The following is an 18,277-nucleotide window of genomic DNA, read 5'->3' on the forward strand; positions in this document are numbered from 1 at the left end:
ACAAATCATCGGGTTTGGTTGAAGTCTCTAGCGACGTTGTATTTGATGAGACTAATGGCTCTCCAAGAGAGCAAGTTGTTGATCTTGATGATGTAGATGAAGAAGACGTTCCAACGACCGCAATACGCACCATGGCAATTGGAGATGTGCGGCCACAGGAACAAAAGGAGCAAGATCAACCTTCTTCCTCAACAATGGTGCAACCCCAACTCAAGATGATGATGAACAGGTTCATCAAGAAGAGGCGTGTGATCAAGGGGGAGCACAAGATGATCATGTTATGGAGGAAGAAGCATATCATGCCCCTCCAACTCAAGTTCGAGCGACGATTCAAAGGAATCATCCCGTCGATCAGATATTGGGTGATATCAGCAAGGGAGTAACTACTCGCTCTAGATTAGTTAAATTTTGTGAGCATTACTCTTTTGTCTCTTCTATTGAGCCTTTCAGGGTAGAAGAGGCCTTGCTAGATCCGGACTGGGTGTTGGCCATGCAGGAGGAGCTCAACAATTTCAAGAGAAATGAAGTTTGGACACTGGTGCCACGTCCCAAGCAAAACGTTGTGGGAACCAAGTGGGTGTTCCGCAACAAACAGGACGAGCACGGGGTGGTGACAAGGAACAAGGCACGACTTGTGGCAAAAGGTTATGCCCAAGTCGCGGGTTTGGACTTTGAGGAGACTTTTGCTCCTGTGGCTAGGCTAGAGTCAATTCGCATATTGTTAGCCTATGCCGCTCACCATTCTTTCAGGTTATTCCAAATGGATGTGAAGAGCGCTTTCCTCAACGGGCCAATCAAGGAGGAGGTATACGTAGAGCAACCCCCTGGCTTTGAGGATGAACGGTACCCCGACCACGTGTTTAAGCTCTCTAAGGCGCTCTATGGACTTAAGCAAGCCCCAAGAGTATGGTATGAATGCCTTAGAGACTTTTTAATTGCTAATTCTTTCAAGGTTGGGAAAGCCGATCCAACTTTATTCACTAAGACTTGTGATGGTGACTTATTTGTGTGCCAAATTTATGTCGATGACATAATATTCGGTTCTACTAACCAAAAGTCTTGTGAAGAGTTTAGCAGGGTGATGACTCAAAAGTTTGAAATGTCGATGATGGGCGAGTTGAACTACTTCCTTGGGTTCCAAGTGAAGCAACTCAAGGACGACACTTTCATCTCCCAAACGAAGTACACGCAAGACTTGATCAAGCGGTTTGGGATGAAGGACGCCAAGCCCGCAAAGACTCTAATGGGAACTGACGGACACGTCGACCTCAATAAAGGAGGTAAGTTCGTTGATCAAAAAACATACCGGTCTATGATAGGTTCCTTGCTTTACTTATGTGCTAGTAGACCGGATATTATGCTTAGTGTATACATGTGTGCTAGATTTCAATCCGATCCAAGGGAGTGTCACTTAGTGGCCGTGAAGCAAATTCTTAGATATTTAATCGCTACGCCTTGCTTCGAGATCTGGTATCCAAAGGGGTCTACCTTTGACTTAATTGGATATTCAGACTCCGATTATGCTGTATGTAAGGTTGATAGGAAGAGTACATCAGGGACGTGCCAATTCTTAGGAAGGTCCCTGGTGTCCTGGAGTTCTAAGAAACAAACTTCCGTTGCCCTATCCACCGCTGAGGCCGAGTATTTTGCCGCAGGACAGTGTTACGCGCAACTACTGTGGATGAGGCAAACCCTCCGGGACTTTGGCTACAATCTCAGCAAAGTCCCACTCATATGTGATAATGAGAGTGTTATCCACATGGCGAATAATCCTGTTGAACACAGCCGCATAAAGCACATAAACATCCGACATCACTTTTTGAGAGACCACCAGCAAAAGGGAGATATCGAAGTGTTTTATGTTAGCACCGAGAACCAGCTAGCCGATATCTTTACCAAGCCTCTAGATGAGTCAACCTTTTGCAGGTTGCGTAGTGAGCTAAATGTCTTAAATTCGCAGAACTTGGATTGATCTATAGCATACATGTCTCTTATACCTTTGATCATGTTCCTTTATGCATATTGTTGTTATTTATGGTGTTCAAGTTGTACAAGCACTCCCCGGACCTCAAAAGTCCATGTGTGAGTGATGCACATATTTAGGGGGAGATGTGCTACAACTTGACCCTTTGAGACTAACCGTGTGCTTGAGTTTACTTGATTTAGTCTCAAAGGTGGATTAAAAGGAAAATGTGAACTTGGACCATGAAAGACTTCCACTGCACTCTGATGAGAGGGTAACCTACTCCAAGTTCATCTCCATGTCTCTTATTGCCTTTTGCTCTTAATTGACAATTTTGGTGAGGCAATGAGGTTAAAAGGGCAAAAAATGATCCCGTTTTGGTGCTTCATGCCAAAGGGGGAGAAATTAAGGCCAAAGCAAGAAATGGATCAGCTACCACTTGAGAAATTTGAAAATAGTAGAGTTAGAACTCTTGTTTTGTCAAAATACTCTAAGTGTCTCTTTTTGTCAAAAGTTGGTCTCTTCAAGGGAGAATGCTTGATTATGGGAAAAGGGGGAGTTTTTGAATCTTTGATCAATTTCTCTTGGAATACCTCTCTCTATGCCTCAACAAGTGAATTGACTTAGAGATAGGAAATTGAGTTTGATTTGCAAAAAACAAACCAAGTGGTGGCAAAGGATGATCCAAATATGCCAAATTTGAATCAAAACGAATTCTTGTTATCATTTGCATTGATGTTGCACTTCTATGTGTTGCTTTTTGTTGTGTTGGCATAAATCACCAAAAAGGGGGAGATTGAAAGGGAGATGTGCCCTTGGGCCATTTCTAAGTATTTTGGTGATTAAGTGTCCAACACAAATGGTTATGTGTTAAACTATGACAAATGGTGGGAAAAGTGCAAATCAATACAAAGGTATGATTCTAGACTTAGTACATTGGTTTTTGTGTACTAACATATCTGTCTAAGTGCTAGAATCAGAGAAAAAACAAATGGAAAAGACTTGGCTCGAGCAGCCAAGACTCTGCTCAGTCTGGGTGCACCGGACAGTGTCCGGTGCGCCAGGGTGGCGCTGGTCAACTAGCCGCTCTCGGGAACTCGACGGCGGCGTACGGTTAAAAATCACCGGACTGTCCGGTGAGCCAACGGTCGACCGAGTCAACGGTCAGCCACGCAATCCGCGCATGACGCGTGGCTGGGCCAACGATATGAAGGGGGCACCGGACTGTCCGGTGCGCCAACGGCTCCAATTCTTCAACGGTCGGCTACGCCAGAATAGGAAAGAAATCTGCACCGGACAGTGTCCGGTGGTGCACCGGATCCAGTCGACAGAAGGCAAGATTTGCCTTCCTGGATTGCTCTCAATGGCTCCTAGCTGCCTTGGGGCTATAAAAGGGACCCCTAGGCGCATGAAGGAGCACACCAAGCATTCTTTGATCATCTCTTAGCACCAAGACATCTCTCTAGCGCATTTGATTCGTTGTGATAGCAATTTGAGCTCCTCTTGAGTTGAGAACTCCGTGTGTGATCTTAGAGCTCAAGCTATGACTTGTGTGCGTGTTTGTGCTCGTGCTTTGAGGCTTGTGTGTGTTGCTTTTCCCACTCTTACATCTGTGCTTCTTTGTGATCATCCCATTGTAAGGGCGAGAGGCTCCAAGTTGTGGAGATTCCTTGCAAACGGGAAAGAGTAAAGAAAGAAGAACACCGTGGTATTCAAGTTGATCATTGGATCACTTGAAAGGAGTTGAGTGCAACTCTCGTCCATTGGGACGCCACAACGTGGACTAGGCAAGTGTTGTACTTGGCCGAACCACGGGATAAATCTCCGTGTCTCTTGTGCTTGTTCTCACCGTGTCAACTGTGGTTCACAAGAGCTCTCCTTAGCCACTTGATTTCCTTGTGCTAACACTTAATCAAGTTTGTGGCTTTGAATTTCAAGTTTTTACAGGATCACCTATTCACCCCCCTCTATGTGCTCTCACGCCCGACGCCAAGTCCAGCCCTCGGGTGCAATCTCTGCCTCGCCCGACGCTGAGTCCGCCCCTCGGGCGATTTCTCCGCCTCGCCCGAGCTCGGCCTCGGCCACCTACTCCACCATGAATCCCGCGACGGCCACTCCGCCGACTGTGGCACACGTCAAGGGACGACTCAACCAAACGTCTCGAGAAGACTTCCGCCTCGCCCGAGCGGGACTCTGACCTCGATAAACGCTATAGGGAATCACAGCGTCACCCCGAGTAGGAAACCCGCAGATACAAATCAATCATACAGTGCACCAATATATAATTCCAGGGGGTGGGCGCGGGGAGGACATGGGGAGGGAGGTTGGGGACGAAGATGGTGTAGACCTGAAGGGAGGCGAGATAGAGAAGTGCGTAGGACAACGAGTTGATTCGTAGAATTTTAGGGCTATTTGTAAAAGTAATCCATATTATTGGCAACTTTGGTTATATCAACAACTATCCAAATTATTGTTTTTGTTTATCTGAACATTTTAGTAATCCAAAATGATGAATACATTCATAGCGGAGTGGGGAGGGTGGTTGTGGGGAGATCCGAACGAGCGAAGGCAGCGTGGGGAGGGAGACTCGGGACAGAGATGGTGTGGGCCTAGAGGGAGACAGGACAAAGAAGTGTGTTGGACAACATGTTGATTCGTAGAATTTCAGAGGGTAAAAATGATGCAGGACGACCGTTGAAACAAGTGCTTTAATATAGTAGAGAAATGTAAATTAGCCTTAAAGTCATTTCTATGTTTTGTTTAGGTGCTTGATAACCATCACAACCATATGAGATATACTACACAAAATCGAAAACTTCCTACCATCTAGTAACTTCATACAGTTTTGGCTAGAACCTTAGGAAGTAAATAAACTTCCGATGGCTATACTATTACCTCTAAGAAGTTAGCCAATTTGGTTAATGTCGTCAACCGTTCCCGCCCGCAAACCCCCCCACACAAAACCTATCCGCCCCGCAACCCCCCCTCCCCTTGAAATGACAGATATAAAATTCCATATGGATTTAGTACAAATTCGATTATTTCCCCATTTTAAAAGTTAATGACGCGTAAAAAATTATATAAATTTTATTCTTATCTATAATAAGGTGCTTGCATAATAAAAAACAGCATACAAATTATATATATATATTTTAAATATCAAATCTTTATAAGAATGATGATCCACTGTCCACTGCTGCCCACTTCCCACGCCCAAAACAAGTTCACCTCCGTGGCGCGTGTTCCGAAAAGTCCTCTTGTTGTGGGCGGGAGAATGGAGGCGTAATATTTCGGCGTCCCCGAAATTTGCTTGCACCTTATTGGCCGAGCCACCCCTCCCACGGATCGTGCCCTGCTGGCAACATTGCAGCCATCGGTGCCCCTCTAGATCCAACCATCCACTGTCCTCGCACGCGGATCCACGGGCCCACCAGCCTCGGCAGCCGAGTTGTTTAAACTTTATAAATACCCGTCGCCGCCTGCTACTTTCCCATCAACTCGCAATTCCGCATTCGTTCCAACTCCTGAGCACTTTCTCCTCGTCCCCGACAAGCCAATCGAAGCCGAGATACGGCCATGGACTCCACCGGCACCGGAGCAGGGGGTAAGGGGAAGAAGGGAGCGGCCGGGCGCAAGGTCGGCGGGCCAAGGAAGAAGTCGGTGTCGAGGTCCGTGAAGGCCGGGCTCCAGTTCCCCGTCGGCCGCATCGGGCGCTACTTGAAGAAGGGCCGCTACGCGCAGCGTGTCGGCACCGGCGCCCCCGTCTACCTCGCCGCTGTCCTCGAATACCTCGCCGCTGAGGTACTGCAATTTGAGCCCAGTTCTTTGTTTGTACTGATTTGGCGACGGAGTATTAATTCTTGCGTCCCGATTCGTTTTGCTTCCTTGTTTGACCAGGTTCTGGAGCTCGCCGGTAATGCTGCCAGGGACAACAAGAAGACTCGCATTATTCCGCGCCACGTGCTTCTGGCGATCCGGAACGACGAGGAGCTTGGGAAGCTGTTGGGCGGCGTGACTATCGCTCACGGCGGTGTGCTCCCCAATATCAACCCTGTTCTGCTGCCCAAGAAGACGGCGGAGAAGGCGTCCAGTGTGGGGAGCAAGGAGGCAAAGTCGCCCAAGAAGGCCGCCAAGTCCCCCAAGAAGGCATAGACTGACTGTCTGGAGTGATCTGATGTTTAGCAGGACCTTGATACCAGTATGCGGTGATGCGTAGGCTGTAGATGGGTCGAATGTGCTTGTGTGTGTATGTGCCCTGCTGCAAGTTGCCCTTTGCTATTTAAAATGGAAGAAGAAATGCCTTGTTTCTCTGAGGTTGCAATGTCTTTTCCCTGATTTCATTTCTGCACAGCTGTGATTTGTGATATTCAACCTGGGCGACACTGTTTACTGAGATTTTCGATTAGAATTTGCTGTGCCAGAAAATATGCAAATGCGGTAGAACGGTGGATTGTTCTTTACTTTATTGGATTGTCAGTTTTTGAGGAGGCATAGTGTAATTGTTCGTGATTTTTTGTTTTCGATCTGTATGCTAATGACCTTGCCGTTGCTTGAATTTAAATTCTTTAGAGCTAATTCGGTGACCCGGGATCGGAAGGGATTGAGGGGGAAATTAGTTGATTTCCCCTCAACTCCCTCCAATCCTCCCGGGTTCCCTTAGTCACCAAATCAACCCTCAATCCCCTCTAATCCTCGCGAGATTTCCTTGTCACCAAATCAACCCTTAATGATATTCTTTATGTAGGCTTTAGTTTTCAATATTATTTTTTAACCAACAAGACTGTTGACAGGTCAACAGTAACAAATACATGCATGTAGTAGTGTCGTCAAAGTCTTAAAGCTACCTATAATCAACATCTGCATACATGTATATTGAAGTTACAGCGGCAATTGGGAACTTGATGGCGTTCTCATTTCCAGGTTCAGCAACGAACATGCAAACTGAAGCGTGTGGCAACTAACGAATGTGCTAACTTGGTTCTCGAATATTTGTTGTCCGTTGATACATTTTCAACCAAAATGAGACATTAAAAAGAACATAGGGAGTACCTTCTTATGAACCAAAACAAGCTCCAACAAAGGAAAAAAACAGAACACTAATGAATTGGCAAGATAAGCTTGGGGATCAATCTTCTAAGTGAAAGCCAAAAGACTAGACATATGAAAGAAAATGGTGTCATCTGCAATAAAGGATGTCCTACTTGCTTGTGCTGTTTGCAACTACAAAAAAAAAACAATCTTCCAGGTAAAATTTGTGAATATACAGTTCATTAGATTATAGAAAGTTAAGGGATATAGCATAAAAACGATGAGCTGATACCAATTCACAACTTGCTCAGGGAATAAAGTATACAAATGCTTTTCATTTTAATTTAATTCAATAAATGAAACCAAAGAACAAATGAATTCAGAAGATAGTATTGTTGATGTCCTGGAATTCCAAGCTTAACACCCTCACAAGTTGAAAGTATATTGGCATGTAGTCCTGTAGGGATGTAAACTGGTAGAGATGGTCGATAAAAATATATTTAGGCCCCTTTGGAAGGTAGGAATCGTCCATTAATTTCACTTGAACCAGTTTAATTTTCACACGAAAACTGTTTTAAAGGTGACCTTAAATGAAAAGAATCTAGGTCGGTCAGTTTTTTTTTTATATTTGTCATTTCAATTACTTATAAACGAAAACTGCAGTATGGGACCACAACAGAACAGGGGAAAAACAATTTAACTTGTGGTCTGCTTGCACAGATAATGTATTAGGATTTTATTTTGGTGCATGTTTCATATTGTACCATATTACGTGAGTATAGTTCTGAATGAAAGAGATCCTGTTCAGTGTTCACCAAAGAAATAAGAACTCTGCTGCTAAAGCATTATTCTTACCTAAATTATACAGTCAAATTATCTTTCCCTTGCAGTCATCCAAGTTCTCCATCAATGATAGCTAGGGAGATGTAAGAAAATGCTTAGTAGTCCCTGGCTTAGTAACTAGTCAGTGGGCTACATAACATGTATTTAATTCAATCGAATCACCCAAAACAGGTATTTTCATGATGCAATATCTGTGCATCCGCTAGCAGATTTAAGACTAAGCTAGGAGCCACTCTTTTACATAAAAAGCCATGTTAATTGCAATATCTGTGCATCTTCGACTATTAATTCTTTGAAAATAGGTATGATAATCAATACATTCAGCTTTTGAGAATCAAGATTAAAGAGTATGTTATATATATTTTAATGTAGATTTGCAGAATGACTAGGTCAAGAAACCAACAACTTTGGAGTGGTTCAGCTGAGAAAGATGACATTAGAGCTCATTTGCACTGTCATGAATTTTCTAAAGCACGGTTGGATAAATGGCAACTAAACAGCTGCGGTTAAAAGTTTGTGCACGTCACAATTAACATCAGTAAATCAAGTTTGTATTGGAAGCAAGTGAGCAGAGTGTATAGCAGATACGATGTACCCTGACAATCCATTGCTTTCTCAGATTTCTCTGCCTCTGTTTGCGATGAATATCTGACACCCAAATCCCTTCATCCTTACAATTTCTTGGTCTCACATAAATCGAGCTGCACTTGATAAGATACAGGGAGCAACATAATAAAACTGAAAATAAGCATTTTGGTTCAATTGGCACAACCAATACTGTTACAGAACCAGATATAACTATCAAGTTTCAGTAAGAAATAAGATTCCCAAGTGCATGTGGTAAAGAGCATGGCAGGGCCTATAATAGTATATAGCACAGGCAATATACCTTCCTTGAGTTCCTCCGTTGCATAGAATGACCATCCTACAAAAACACAATAAAACAGAGTTAATAATGGATGGTGTATGCCACAAGCACACTAAGGGGGTGTTTGGTTTCTAGGGACTAATGTTTAGTCCCTTCATTTTGTTCCATTTTAGTATATAAATTGACAAATATAGAAACTAAAATAAAGTTTTAGTTTCTATATTTGATAATTTTGTAACTAAAGTGGAATAAAATGTAGGGACTAAAAATTAGTCCCTATAAACCAAACATGGCCTAAAGTAATACTAGTAACAGGCAGCATTTGACAACATACTTGATAAGACATGTGATGCCCTGTGAACGGAATTTGTACTACAGCTTCATCACCCATCAGAGCAAATATATAGTAGAAAGTTCACAAAAAAGTTGCCAAAAAGGATACATTGGAAACGTCACAGCAGCTTTCGATTTATTGGGTGTTATTGAGGTAAATATTAACCAATGAGAATCATCTACAAAACACAATTGACCAGACATTCAGGAGGTGAAGATGCCAGCCTACCACACATTCCACCAAGATGAAGGCACTGAAGTGCCGTAGCTGCTGAGAATGCTGCTTCAACGCAGAATATACCAAATTCATCAGCATTTGTTATGGCCAAGTAAAGTACCTATGGAGGAACCAGGAAGCAATCAGGGTAACAAAAATGGAGAACCTTTTTGCAAACACTCATAAAAATCATCGTTGTCGCTATGTGTTGGCACCAGATACGTTTTGCAAACCCTGAAACCCACATTCTCACCAGCAAAGATTATTTGATCACGCATTCACAAGTTGTGGCGCAAATGGAATCATCATTTCATCACATGGTGAACCATATGGCTGCAATACATAGTTACCGCTCATAAATATATCCATGCCGAAGAACCTGAGACTGAAACAAACCCATGAGCTTTCGACCTCATGACCCTGTATCTTCATCGGTTCTCCACTGCCCGGTCAAAATCTTAGATCCCAAATTACCAGGGCAGAAGAAAATTAGCAAGCAGGGAAGGCACCGATACAACTATATTCCAAAATAGGGGCGTCAAATCTAAGAGGCCCATTACAATCCGGCACGATTTATGAAGCAGGCAAGCTAGCTACTGGCCTTTGTTCACCCGACGAGAACATCAACGATTTCACAGCACATACATAGGCGGGGAGGGGTAGAGGACACGACGAAGAACCCTTGTAAGAAGGGGAGACCTAACAAATCCGTGGACGCTGCAGGCTGCTCAATTGCTGGTGAACTTGGTGACGGCCTTGGTTCCCTCGGAGACGGCATGTTTGGCGAGCTCTCCTGGGAGGACGAGGCGCACGGAGGTCTGGATCTCGCGGGAGGTGATGGTGGGCTTCTTGTTGTACCGCGCGAGCTTGGCGGCCTCGCCGGCGAGCTTCTCGAATATGTCGTTGATGAAGGAGTTCATGATGGACATGGCCTTGGAGGAGATGCCGATGTCGGGGTGCACCTGCTTCAGGACCTTGAAGATGTAGATTTTGTAGGTCTCCACGCTCTTCTTGGCCTTCTTCTTCCCCTTCTTCTCGCCGCCCTCCTTGCCGGAGGACTTCGAGGCCGGCAGGCGCTTCTCGGACTTGGGCTTCTTACCTGCGGTCGTCTTCTCCGCCTTCTCCTCGGCCGCCGGCTTCTTCTCCGCTGGCTTCTTCTCGGCCTTGGGCGCCATCGGGTCGGGTTTGTCGGGGTCGAGGGGGATGGGGGTGGACTGGATGCGGTTGGCTGGAGACTCGGGAATGGAGGCTTTTCTTGGTGTGCAAAAAGGGGGTGGTAGCTTTTGTAGAAGGGCATGATGGAAGGAGATTGGTGGAGATGGGTGGACGCGGATCAATGACTTGGCGCGAGCTGCAGGCGTTGGATTTGGGCCGCCGCGAGAGGACGGACGGCGGAGATTGGATCATTGAATCCCGTCAGACTAAAACCCGGTTGTTTGGACTGTGTTGCAGTATAGAGACAAACAAGAAACATAAAAATTCTGTATAGTTTAAAATTTTAAAACCAAGCGAACAGGGTTAGATGGGTCAGGCATGGACCGTCCAGTAATGTCCTCTATATTTATTCTCTATATCCGTACTTTACAGTATCATCTAAAAGATTTTATCCTCTATATCTTCTTACTCTTCAACAATGTCCTCTAAATTATGTTCTCTATACGTAAATACCTATATTAGAGACATTTTTTTTTATTTTTGTACATACGTATTTGTCATACTCTTAAATGTATTGTACATGTTTTAGTTTTGTTAAACCGTTTATTTAAAGTATTCAAATGGATAGATGACCGTTTAGAGAAACTCTATATATAGAGAATTCAGCAGCGTCCTCTAAATTTAGAGGACCGTTTAGAGGACGCTACTGGAGAGCGTAGAGAACCGTTTGGTCATCTATATTTAGAGTACAAGAGGCTTTAGGCTGTCTCTAACAACAAACTCTATACACTCCTGTACGCTAAATTTAGCGATCCAAGCGTCCGCTACATCCTTCAGCAACGAACGCTAAACCAGTCGCTAAAGTACCGGACGATGTTCGTACACGCTATTCTCAGCGATTCATTGTGCGTCCGCTATCTGTCCTTCCTGTGAAATCGAGCACGGACTTGGGAGGTGGCGGCGGCAGCGGCGATGACCGTGGAGCACGCCGCCGTCGACCAGCAGCGCACGGAGTCGCTTCATCCGGCCAAACGCGAGCATCGATTTCTTGGGCTTGGTTGGAGAAAGCAATCGTTGTTGGGAAGAGAGGCAGCGATGTTTGTAGCAGACGACCGAGTGGAGGTGGCGCTAGCCATGGACAGAGATCTGAGGAGCGGCGACGGCGGCCATGAATGGAATCGAGGAGCGACAGCTTGGTCTGGTGTTGTAGGCGTAGCGTGTTCGGCCAAAGAAAAAGGCTAGGTGGAGGACAAGCAACCGAAAACAGCCAAAAAAACATGAACATACAGCTCGTTATTAGTTTTTTAATTAATATATATGCTAAAAAAGTGACGTAGCACAAAATGTTAATTAGTTTTTTTAATTAAGTACATTAGGACAAATTCAAATTACATGCAAAAGATAGAATAAATATGATAGTTTATAAATTCTATCAACACTGTAGATATAGAGGATCGAATTTAGAGAACGTTGTTGGAGATGCAGAATATATAGAGGACGAAATCTTTTAGAGAGTGCTGTAAAAGACAGAGAGTATTCTTTTAGAGAACGAAATTTAGAGGACGTTGCTGGAGATAGCCTTAGGCTGACTCCAGTAAGGACCCCCTAAAGGGTCCTCTATCCTAAATATAGAGGACCAAACGATACTCTATGCTCTCCAGTAGCGTTCTCTAAACGGTCCTCTAAAATTAGAGAACGCTGTTGGATTCTCTATATGTAGAATTTCTCTAAACGGTCCTCTATTCATTTAAATACTTTAAATAATCGGTTTAGTAAAACTAAAATATGCACAATACATTTGAGAGTATGACAAATACGTATGTATAAAAAATAAAAATAAAAAATATCTCTAATATAAGTATTTGAGTATAGATGACGTAATTTAGAGGACGTTGTTGGAGAGGAAGAATATATAGATGATGAAATCTTCTAGAGAAAACTATAAAAAAACGAATATAGAGGATGAATATAGAAGACGTTGATGGAGATAGACTTAGGGGCTATTGCTGGAGCCAGCCTAAATGTATGGATCAGTCATACATGAGTATAAAGTTTTTACTACAGTTTAAGCATGCAATCAACGCACCGAAAAAATAACTATATAAATTATGGTATAATTCATTACAGGAAAACATATCTAAATCTATAGCAACAACTTTTTATGAAAGAATATTATATTCACTATATATACCTTCTAGTTCAACAAACTTAAATTTATTATTTTATGATGTTTCTATGTTTTACTATGATATTTAAAGATCCAGTCGAAATAAATATAAAATAAAAAGAGAAAATTACTTATGTATTCAGTTTTAGGAATTGGGGAAAGATCTATGTCTATTTTTTTTGTTGTAGGAGAAAAGGTGACTTTCATGATAGTTAAATAAAGATGTAAAATGGATCTTTTTCACTAAAAAAGGAATATGAAAAAACGTGGCTTAGAAATATTCGGTACTAGCCCATGAACAAAGGCGTGTGAGTGAGATGGCTCAGGAGGCTACATCAGAGATTTTGGGCCAAATTCTGATGAAGCACAAAATTGAATGCCGCATTCGTGGTAGTGAAGCGAGCATCTGCATCGTGTGGCCGCAGTTCGTCGAGACACCACAACCCAATCCGTTTGGATAGATAGCTGGTCGCCCGCCCGCCTCCCTTCTTCCCACCACACCTCCAGTCCTCCACTGACAAGCCGCCGCCGCTCTTCCACCTACCTCTCCCCGGCCTCGCACCCATGGCCACGGCTTTGATGGTTGCAGCCACCACCTCCTGCTCCCCGGGCCGCGCCGCGCCGCGCCTGAAGCCGGTGGCCTCCTCCTCCTCCAGCAGCAGCAGCAGCTCGGCGCGGCCGCGGCGGCCCTTGGCGCAGCAGCTCCCGCGGCTGCTGGCAACGGCGGCGGCGGCGGCGGCGGTGGCAGCTGCGCCGCTCCCGGCGCTGGCGGAGCAGATGGAGAAGGCCGCACTGTTTGACTTCAACCTGACGCTCCCGGCGATCGCGACCGAGTTCCTGCTGCTCATGGTGGCGCTGGACAAGCTCTACTTCACGCCGCTAGGCAAGTTCATGGATGAGCGGGACGCCAAGATCCGCGGTGAGCTCGGCGATGTCAAGGGCGCCTCCGAGGAGGTGAAGCAGCTGGAGGACCAGGCGGCGGCCATCATGAAGGCGGCGCGCGCCGAGATCGCGGCGGCGCTTAACAAGATGAAGAAGGAGACCACCGCGGAGCTGGAGGCCAAGCTGGACGAGGGGCGCAGCCGTGTGGAGGCCGAGCTCGTAGAGGCGCTCGCCAACCTCGAGGCGCAGAAGGAGGAGGCTGTTAAGGCGCTCGACGCCCAGATCGCCTCGCTCAGTGATGAGATCGTCAAGAAGGTGCTCCCATCCGCGTGATGAAACCAAACCGGCCCTGCCTTATCCTACGACTATAGTTACATGAACATCATAAATTAATGATAATTTTGAAGAAATTGGCCGATGACTCCGACACTGTACTCATGAAAGATTATTGGATGGGTTGTGTCCACCGCCTGTGTTGGGTGTGGATTGTTGTAGACTCGCAGTGATCTTTCTCGATAAGCTTGTACAGTTCAGTACATACAGACACACATTGAAACCATATAGATACAGGATACATTTTGCCCTAGTGAGTTCAACCATTAAATCTTAAGTTATACTACCCGTTCTCGAATATTTGTCGCTAACTTGAACTAAAACACAACAAATAAAAAAGAAACAGAGGTAGTACAGGTAAGCCAACTTTTTTGCAATTTGGCCCTTTTCGGGTTTTTTTCCCACATTTATGCCCCTGACAGTTTCATTTCAAAAAATGGACCCTTAGCTCGGCGCCGTCATCATTGGCGCCGGGCATGTGTGTGCCGGCGCCAATACTATTGGCGCTTATACGTCAGACGCCGGTGTGATCTGGATTGACGTGGCACGTACCTCGGCGCCATAGATCTTGGCGCCGAGGTAGGCGCCCGGTCAACGACGCCTACCTCGGCGCCAAGATCTATGGCGCCGAGGTACGTTCCTATAAATAGTACCCTACGTCTGGCTTGTTGCTGTGCTCATTTCAATTCTTCTAAACTAGAGATGTCTAGGCGTGGTAAATATGCTAAACAAAGGTAAGTTTTGGATCTGCCTCTTATTTTGTGAGTCTATTATATTTCTGATTGTTATAGAGTTTATGGAAATTTAGGAAGGGTCCTTTGACCGGAACTGCCTTCGACCCGCTGCCTTTGCCAAGTGGTGTTCCAGTGTGTAACACCCTAATATTCCACTGTGGGTATTTGGGGAAAATCTTTCTATAAAATTTAAATAGATAAGACCATCTTAAAAATATATATATATATTATTAAGATATCCCTTTTAATAATAAATTTGAAGACACTTTTAAACAAGAAACTTAAGTTAGGATACCTTTTAATAAAGATTATATGTTAGGGATTATCTTCTTGAAGAAAAACAAGTAACTAATAAATAGATAAGGATTGATCTCTTGATAATAATTTTTGGTAATGCATTTTATGAGAGAAACATTATAGAATACAAGATAAATTTGTAAATACATAAATTTATTCCATAATGGTATGACTCAAATTATACATTCAAAATTTAGTGCAAATTTGCCACCAAACTTAAATTCAAATCTGGAATAGAAATGAAATAAAAAAAAAAGAAAAAAACAGATTGGTTCTTGGGCTCATTCCCTCCATTTCGGCCCAACCCCCCTTATCCCACTCGTCGGCCCAGCTTCACCCGCGCGTATCTCTCAGTTGAGTCGCGCATTCTCTTTGACATGTGGGCCCTACCGGTCGGGGTCATCTTCCTCACACGAAGGCTGGATCGCGCTGCGGGAATCCAGGCGAGGTTGACCGAGGGCGCCATGAAATTCGGACAGGGCGCGACCGCCTCCACCCCGCGATCTTCGCCGGCCACGCGCTGGCATAACCGCTTCTCCGAACGCCGCGGATCCCACGCGTGGACCAAGTCCGTCGCTCGCGCAACTGCATCGCCGATTTCCTAGTCGCGGACTCCCCGTTTGGTGCAACAACCCCGGGGAATCGGTCTTCCTCCGCCCGGGTAGATCCCCGCTGTCCCTATTTAACTCGTCGGGCCCTCGTGACCTCCTCTCTCCTCGTCCTCGCTCGCGCCATCCCTGCTCTCTAGAACCCCTGCTGCCGCGCGCCCCTCTCTGGCCATTCGTCGCCGCCGCGGGCTAACTTCGATTCGCCGCCGACTTGGCCTCTGTGGGTGCCCGTGTGCCGTCACCAAGGGACCTTGGAAGCTTCGCGAGGATCGCCAGCAATCGGGGTCGTCTGGGGTGTGCTGAATTCCTCATCGGAGTTCAATCATAGCCGCCGTCCGCACTCTACCGTGGCCAGGGTGCCCTTCGCGGCGAGCGCCGGTGAGAACCGTACCCTCAAACTCGCTATGATCCAAGCATCGTTTAACACATTTTCACTTAGAGTTTGGAGCTCGGTGACGTAGTATCGACCTACGCCGGCCAGGGCGCCGCCGGGACGCGGTGGCCGCCGCTGTAGCTAGGCGTCGTAGAAGGTGATGACGGCGCGCCGTTGACTTGACGATGTGCGGTTCAGATTTGAAGTCGGGTGCTATTTCGGTCTAAGTCACGGTTACCGTCCGATTGGAATCGATCGGGTGTGGGCGATCCTGGGATAATTAAATCTGGAGCGTCGGGTGAAGATCGGACGATGCCGGTCGCGTACCGGTTCACAGTATGTTATGGGCCATTGATCGTTCATCGGGCGGTTCTGGTGTCTCGGTAGGATTAGGTCTAATCCAGACCGTGGGATGTCGATCTAATGGCACAGATTGGGCCGTACCCCTTCGCCGAGGCAAACTTTCTAAAGAGCCCTCGGAGTCTTGGTTATTTAACCCGCCGTCCACCGCGGGTAGAATCTGAGTCTGGGATATTTTTATACATTAGTCCCTGTGTTTCTCTGTTATTGGCGCCCAGTCCAGGAAGTTAAGAAATCAGATAAAAGGTTTTAGAAAATGATTTTTAATGCAAAAATAAAGGCTAGAATTTGTTTAATTCATAAGAAATTCATATGAACTCCAAATTAATCCATTCCACTTTCTGAAATTTTATAATTTTATTCTCTACCACTTAGTGTCTCTGTTTTGACATGAAAGCAGTTAGAAAATTAATTTCTCATCTAATCCTATTTTAATCACATTAAACCTTAGGAAATTCATAACTTGAATTCTATAGCTCCAAATTTAATGATTCCAGTTCATGTGACCCTAGTTTAATGTCTAGATTATTACTGTGTATTTATTTACATGTTTGGTGTGATGTTAATATTGCCTATACATTGCCTGTTCGTATTGCTACGATTAGCAGCGAGGTTACGAATCTTGAAGATCATCCTGGTACCTGGAATCTCAAGTCCCAGGCAAGTTGTGCCCTTGATCACTTCTTTTACCCACTCATGTTCTGATTAATCATAATGATCTGCATAGGTTAATTTTGATGGGACCCAATAGGTCACCCTAGTTTGTTCGTCCTGAATACCTTGTTTACCCCTGAATCACTTGGGTAGTTCTGCTACTGCTTTATATGGTTTTGGGTTAATATTTCATTACATCTATGTTCCAATTATGTTGTTATTCTATTTATGTTCATGACAAGATCATTAAATGTTAATTGGAACATAGAGCTTAACTTGAGAACCACGTGCCACCACAAGGGTTTAATGGGACGCCCTTGGCTGACTAATTAGGAAAGCTAGTGGAGGACTACCTTACCCGAAAGGGGCAAGGGCAGTAGGGGAGTGGTCAGTGTAGGGAGGCCCTCGGGAGGATTTTGCTGTGATGGCGGTCCTGCAAGGGATTCCTGGGAAGGCCCTCGGGAGGATTTTGCTGTGATGGCGGTCCTGCAAGGGATTCCTGGGAAGGCCCTCGGGAGGATTTTGCTGTGATGGCGGTCCTGCAAGGGATTCCTGCATTGGAGCTTCCTATAAACTGTAGCGGGTTTTCTGAAGCTAGTGGAACTTTGTAAAGGCCTCGTAGTGTTACCCTGCCTCGCCTCCTCGGTAGAGGTGTATGGGAAGTCGCGATCTCTTGGCAGATGGGTAACATGACTTGTGGGTAAAGGGTACCACCTCTGCAGAGTGTAAAACTGGTATACTAGCCGAGCTCACGGTCATGAGCAGCTCAGGACTCTCTGATGATTAAATTATGGAACTAAATTCAATTTGTCATATGCATTGCATCGCGGGTGAAGTTGTTATTTTTGTTCTACTACTTAATTGGGTTTGGTATTTACCTATACTTAGTAACTGCTAATAAAAGTTTGACCAACTTTAAAAGCAATGCTCAGCTCTAACCATCTTCTTTGGTAAGCCTTACACTTCACGTGAGCTCCCACCTTTGGCGAGTTCATGCACATTATTCCCCACAACTTGTTGAGCGATGAACGTATGTGAGCTCACTCTTGCTGTCTCACATACACCACAGGTCAAGACCAGGTACTGCAGGATGATGCTCACGGAGGATGCTGCGATGAGTTCGTGAGTGGTCTAGGTCGTCGTCTCCCAGTCAACTTTGGGTTGCTGGACCGTTGTCTCCTTATAATGTAATTATTTATTTTGTATAGAACTCCTGTTATATATAAAAATGTGACATTCGATCCTGTGCCACTTTACATCATATGTGTGAGACTTGGTCCCAGCATACCTGGTGTTTATGTTAGCGCCCGGGTTTTGGACCCCTAAAATCCGGGTGTTACAGAAGTGGTATCAGAGGAATGTTGACTGTAGGACAAAACCTAGATAGAACTGGACAACCCTTACATACTTACCTTACTCTAATTCTTTTCTAAACTTATCTTAATCTTTTCTCATCTATTTC

At 45.0% G+C, this 18,277-nt stretch overlaps 3 protein-coding genes across 3 annotated transcripts; 2 read left to right on the forward strand and 1 right to left on the reverse strand.

The window, feature by feature from the left end:
* The first annotated feature begins 5,455 nt into the window (after nucleotides 1-5,455).
* LOC103639303 (Histone H2A) lies at nucleotides 5,456-6,271 on the forward strand. Its single transcript, NM_001301447.2, has 2 exons — nucleotides 5,456-5,764; nucleotides 5,861-6,271. The coding sequence occupies exons 1-2, from the start codon at nucleotides 5,540-5,542 to the stop codon at nucleotides 6,113-6,115; spliced, it is 480 nt and encodes a 159-aa protein (NP_001288376.1). The 5' UTR covers nucleotides 5,456-5,539; the 3' UTR covers nucleotides 6,116-6,271.
* Nucleotides 6,272-9,741: 3,470 nt separating this feature from the next.
* Nucleotides 9,742-10,509, reverse strand: LOC103639304 (histone H2B.1-like). Its single transcript, NM_001301449.1, has one exon. It carries the CDS (start codon nucleotides 10,425-10,427, stop codon nucleotides 9,981-9,983), a length of 447 nt encoding a protein of 148 aa, NP_001288378.1. The 5' UTR covers nucleotides 10,428-10,509; the 3' UTR covers nucleotides 9,742-9,980.
* Nucleotides 10,510-13,068: 2,559 nt separating this feature from the next.
* LOC100282566 (uncharacterized) lies at nucleotides 13,069-14,042 on the forward strand. The gene has a single exon (NM_001155474.2). It carries the CDS (start codon nucleotides 13,139-13,141, stop codon nucleotides 13,787-13,789), a length of 651 nt encoding a protein of 216 aa, NP_001148946.2. The 5' UTR covers nucleotides 13,069-13,138; the 3' UTR covers nucleotides 13,790-14,042.
* Nucleotides 14,043-18,277: the final 4,235 nt, after the last annotated feature.

Source organism: Zea mays, chromosome 9 (genome assembly GCF_902167145.1).
Source record: "Zea mays cultivar B73 chromosome 9, Zm-B73-REFERENCE-NAM-5.0, whole genome shotgun sequence".
NCBI classification, from domain to species: Eukaryota; Viridiplantae; Streptophyta; class Magnoliopsida; order Poales; family Poaceae; genus Zea; species Zea mays.